Source organism: Labrus bergylta, chromosome 22 (genome assembly GCF_963930695.1).
Source record: "Labrus bergylta chromosome 22, fLabBer1.1, whole genome shotgun sequence".
In the NCBI taxonomy this organism is placed as follows: domain Eukaryota; kingdom Metazoa; phylum Chordata; class Actinopteri; order Labriformes; family Labridae; genus Labrus; species Labrus bergylta.
The window spans coordinates 5,623,334-5,629,119 of record NC_089216.1 but is presented as its reverse complement, the minus strand read 5'-3'; the positions used below and the strand labels follow the sequence as shown (position 1 = coordinate 5,629,119).

The 5,786-nt window shown below is 39.8% G+C and overlaps 1 protein-coding gene across 1 annotated transcript in view; it reads left to right on the top strand.

Moving 5' to 3' along the window:
• Window positions 1-4,571, top strand: part of LOC109999481 (macrophage mannose receptor 1-like) — a 5,319-nt gene extending 748 nt beyond the window's left edge. The window contains exons 2-5 of the mRNA XM_065950822.1: window positions 1-45; window positions 695-1,078; window positions 1,232-1,573; window positions 2,872-4,571. The exon at window positions 1-45 is cut by the window's left edge and continues 25 nt beyond it. Coding sequence (XP_065806894.1) covers window positions 12-45; window positions 695-1,078; window positions 1,232-1,573; window positions 2,872-3,215 — 1,104 coding nt within the window. The 5' untranslated portion in view covers window positions 1-11 and the 3' untranslated portion in view covers window positions 3,216-4,571. The remainder of the gene's footprint in view (window positions 46-694; window positions 1,079-1,231; window positions 1,574-2,871) is intronic.
• Window positions 4,572-5,786: the final 1,215 nt, after the last annotated feature.

Below are 5,786 nucleotides of genomic sequence, written 5' to 3'. Positions count from 1 at the left end.
TCAGGCCGAAGATGCAGAGCAGTTTATTTCTGCTCACTGTGATGGGTAAGTGATCATTTCACCTGCTTTATAGTTCTGCTACTTTTACTGCTGCATGTAGGTTAAGTTTCAAAAACTCTCTCAAAAGTCACTTAAACTTCAAGGAAGACTGTGCGACTTTTTGATCCAGTAGATGTCGCCCTCGAGCACCAGCATGAAACCAAAAACAGACACCTCTGCTACACTGAAGCAGACAAACGTATCCTCTGTTCGAGCCGCAGTCGCCTGTGTCCTGCATTGTTGTGTTAGCAGGCTAATGTTAGCACACTTTAGTTAGCCCGTAGCTTCACATTGCATACAAATGAACACAGAATGAGCGTGATCTAAAAACGCTTGTGTGACATCCAAATGATCAGTTTGTTCTTCTTCTTCTCTCTAGTCCTTGACTTAAACAGCTTTTATACACAAGGGGAGGAGTTGACCGTCCGCTCCATGTAAACATGATATAAACACGGCAGCCGGCGATACTCACTCAAGACTCACAGATACATTTACATACTTGATTTCTGCCGTATTAATGAGTAACATTCTTTCTTGATCTGGACTCATAACACAGCTGGCATAGAGAAAGAAACCACAGCTGGCATTCACACTCTGCTAAGTGGCCCCAAGTTGTCACAATATGACGTGCTGAGTGTTACTTTTCTTGTTTCAGGTCAGTGTTTCCTCGTCACTTGTCACCACATTGAGTACCACCTCATTGAGGAGGCAAAGACCTGGGATGAAGCTCAGAGATATTGCAAAGAGAAATACACAGACCTGGCTACAGTGTCTGACATGACAGACATGAAGAGACTCCGTGAGATTGTGAATACACAGGAAGCGTGGATCGGGCTTCAGAGCAACCCAGGACAAGCCAACAGGAGGTGGCACTGGTCTTTGCCAGGGACGCAAGGGGTGGCGTTAAGCGATCTTAAGACTTACTTTCCTGGTCATGAGCCAACTCCTGGAAACTCTCCTGAGAACTGTGCGCGGATTGTTGGTGGAGAATTACTTGATACCCCCTGTGGTATAAACAAGACATTTATATGCTTCAATGGTAAGAAAGTTATACATACATTATTTTACACTGTACTTTAATTAAGGCAACATCTGAACCCAGAGTCAAGTAATACTCATGTATCTGAAATTATGGTTTGTGTGTTAAGTTAGGAAATGTGGTAAAATATATGTTTCCTATGAACATCTACAGGAACGGAGGAACCCCCAAAAAGCTTAATTTGCATCAATGAGTCGATGAACTGGACACAGGCTCAGAATTACTGCAGAGAAAATTACACAGACCTGGTCAGTGGACTAGATCAACTAGCTCATTTAGCTGACTACTCTAAAAGCCATTGCAGTCCTGAAAGTTGGATCGGCCTGTTCAGAGACACCTGGAGTTGGTCGGATGGGAGCAACTCATCTTTCCGACACTGGAATCTGGGTTTGCTGAAGGATGGAGTCAACAAGGAATGTGCAACTGTGTTAAAGGGAGAAGGAAAATGGGACTCTGCTGCCTGTGATAAAAAAAAACCCTTCGTCTGCTATGATGGTACGTTTAGCAAAGGTCTGCCTCGATTGTTTTCTCCAAGCAGTGAATCAGTCAAAAGATCCACCAGAATCTGCAGTATTTATATTTCTAGTTTATATATGTTTTGGTGAGGTTTATTAGGTAGAGCACCTTTGACAGAGAATGTTTTAGAAATATAATGTAGATATTATAATACGAGAATTTGACTTAATTGCTGAGGGAAGTCAATAAAAACCATTAGAAACCTTGGAAGCAATTCTATCACATACAATAAAAAGAACACCAGTCTTTGAATATTTAAGGAAAGTCAGACGAATTTACAAACAAAGTGTGTTATCAGGCAAGTAGACTTAAATGTCATCAGATTAACAAGTTAATTTATTGAGTATAGTTAATCGAATATCATATTGGCCACGGTGGGGTTAAGTGCCAAAACAGACTATGTTTAGTTTTTACACGGCAAAAAATTCATCATTGAGAGATACATTTGACTTTTAAAAGAAATCAAAAGGAAGTCTGAGTTTTAATCAGAGAATGCTGCTTACAGATGAATAGCACAAGTTCAACAAACAAATAGGAGTTTGTCCACAGGGGGGCGCCACAATCAACGTAAACCAAACATTCCTCACGGGAGCTTTAAGCGACTGTTTTGCGTTAAAGCAACAATGTGTCATTTTTCCAACTTGAAATAGAAGTTTCAGAGTCGGTCTAATAGAAAAATAACTTTCAACAGGGAGAATGGTGTCAGTCCCATGTCCACAGGGCGACCCCATTTCCTGTTTACATCACTGTGTCACTTTGGCATAAAAGTGTGCATTGGGCTTTACGACACTAGTTCACACACCAGCATTAACTTAGAAAAACTGCCAGTTAGCCCGTCTCTGTTCTGTTTGAAACAATGGCCGAGGCTAACAAATTGAAAAGGGTGACGGCGGATGAAGTTGAGAGGAGAAAAAAAATAGAGTACCTCTGAGCAAGAAGCTAGCCTAGAGTAAATATTGGACATGATTTTACACGTTGCAGGATACAGTAAGCTGCAAGTCCGGTGCCAAGCTGGCTATGTCACTTCACTATGAGTGTTTTACGACAGGGCAGTTGCACTCAGAGACCGTCGGTGGGCGTCAAAACTCACCGATCGAAATTCCTCTGTAACGTTTGCTCAAAGAGGCGTGATCTAAAGTGACATTTTTCCTGTCCCGTTCACTAACTTTTGAACATATAACGATAGATTCTGAGGATATCTGTTGGTTTTCAACAATGGCAAACAACGTTTTCAACATTTGCGTTTGTGCTGTGTCATTTCTTTTTTTCCACGACAGACAAAGTGATCCTGATCAACGAAGTAATGACGTGGGAGGACGCTGTCAATTACTGCAGAGAGAACCACCGTGACTTGGTCTCCATCACCGACCTTCACCAGCAGAGATGGGTTGAAGCCAGAGCCAAAGATGCTTCAACCGACCATGTTTGGCTGGGATTGCGCTACACCTGTCTTATGGATCTGTGGCTCTGGCTCAATGACAATCTGGTCACCTACGAGAATTGGGCTCACTCAGACGGAGAGTGTGGCGAATGTTACCATGCTGCAGCCATGAACAAAAGTGGAAATTGGGTCAAAAAGGATGATAATGACGAGTTTAATTTTATCTGTGCTTTAAAGTAAACACCCAACCTAATCCCTTTATATTTCTGCTGGATTTTCCTCAAAGGCTTTATATGCAATTTTTCATACTTAAATATAATAGAAATCAAGTATATCCTCTGAAAATAACTCTGTGAGTCATGACTGTCTACAATGGGTGTAACACCCGAGTCCCACTGTCTGTGATGTTTTCAGAGTTTTTTTTCTGTTTGTTTACATCGCCAGCCCGACGGCTGACTCCTCCCCTCACGAATAAATGTTGTTTAATTGAGGGACTAGAGAAAAGAAGAATAACATACTGTACTCACTGCTTAACTGTGTTTCTAGATCATGCTTATTTCGGATAAACTTACATGCAGTGTAAAGATACGAGCATAATAAAGATCGCTAGCATTAGCATGCTAACCCACAATGCACCGCGAGTTGTTTTGGTTTCATGCTGGTGCTCAAGGGCGACATCTGCTGGATCAAAAAAATTGCATATAAAGCCTTTAAGCAACAATAACGCTCTCTGTTGTTGCAGTTAAAAGAGTGGTTATATAACAAATAACAAGGATTTATGAAATGAATATGGCTTATTACTTATTATTAGCCACACTACAGCTATACAACTTTTCAATCTATCCGCTCATTCAGAATCAAGAAAGCTTCTTATTAAAGTAGTTAAGGTTTCTTGTGTGAAAGTGTGACTCTTTCAGCATGCCTATAATGTTTGCTTCTCACAATGACAAAATATTTGACTTTTTTTTTTGTTAAAATTTGGTGGTGGTTACATCATCTAAAGCAAGTGATTCTCAACTGGTGGGTCTGGACCCAAAAGTGGGTCATGGAGATGTTTTCAGTGGGACATGAATGTGCGCCTGGGAAAAAAAAAGAAGTAAAGTGGTGTCAAAAAGTTCATCAAGCCCTTTTTTAAACATGTTTGTTTTGTTCTGTCAAATTTGGGTTAAGATTTTTATGTACAGCATATTTTTTTTTTTGTCTTGATTACATTTTTCAGTTTTATGTAGGCTAAATAGATGATTTACTCATAATGTAAGCTTTACAGGTTTGTTTGTTGTTTGTTTTTAAAATGAAAAATTGCAACTGTCTGTAAATAAAATTAAACGAATAAGCTGATTAAAGTGTAAACGTATGTATTTGTCTAACCATGATAGTTAAAGATGACCTATTCAACAAGAAACACACTGAAAACAACGCCATGCAAGGCTCGAGCTCTAACTCCTGAGTCGTCGCGCCCTCTGGTGGCCATTCAAGGAATCTCACAGGAGACCAACTTGTTTAAAGGGGGATTATAAGGACACCATAAAGAGTTTGTAATAAAGAAAGGCGAAAGGGGCCTGAAGAAACACTTAACTTTTACAACTTATTTTCACAACAAGTTATTAACCGTCAAATAAAATGACAACCTCATAAGAGGGATAGTTTATCCCAGTGTTCATCTGGGTGGTTCTAGTCTTAGAAATAAAAGATTTTTTGCCGTGACCGAGCTTGTCAAAGAGATTGTTTATATTGTCACTGAAACATTTAAACAAAAAAAAACAAACAGGTGACGAAGAAGGAAGGAAGGAAGTTAGGAAGGAAGGAAAGATTGTGACGTCTCACTTGTAGTCCAGCTCGAGCGCTGTCACCCCGCCGCTGCTTGTAGGCTCCTATCATAATCACTCCCAGTTTATTTAAAACAAAAGTCAAGTGTTTACGAAATGGAGGGTCTCTACGAATTCCTCGTCTTCTTCGAGTGTGCAAGCGTGGACGGAGAGCAGAAGAAGAAGATCGAAAGTTACTTTAAAATTCGCCGCAGATCCGGAGGAGGGGACTGGACAAGGAAAGGAGTTGGACCAAAGTGTTTACTGTAATGGATGTACCAGCTAACAGATAGCCACATTTAGCTTGCCCATCATGTTTGTTGGTGAATGAATCGGTTAGTGTGTGGTGTGCTGAGTTGGTCATCTTGTTACTCTCAACACGCTATAACAACAGAACTGTTTAAATCTGTCATGATTTGTCATCATGTGTGGGCGCTCTCCCATTTTCAAAATCACTTCAGGTTTTTTTTTGTTTTTTTGCGTGTGCCAGGCTTAAGATAACCTGTCCCAGCTGCACCACCCCACAGGTCTGAGCTGGGGACATCCATGCAGGTGCTTTCCTTCTTTGTGCAGAAATGCAAGACCGCCCTCTGCAGCTAGAACTGAAGCGGTGCATTTCCTGAACACCATATTCTACCCACAGCAAAAGTTTGATGACGCAGAGTATGGGGTCACTGGCATGCCATCACTGCATTGCAAAAAAAAGCATCCACAAAACAGTTCCTGGAAAAATATGGAGGACGAGATCTGACAGAAGTATAAATAAATAAATGTATAAATAAATACTGGAATAAATAAATAAAAGAATCAATAAATAAATGCGTGAATAGATAAATAAAAACTGGTAAATAAATGGGACCTAAATAATTAAATGTCTTAAATTTATTTCTACATTTATTTATTTCCACATTTATTTATTTCTACATTTATTTATTTCCACATTTATTTATTTCTACATGTATTTATTTCCACATTTATTTATTTCTACATTAATTTATTTCTACAT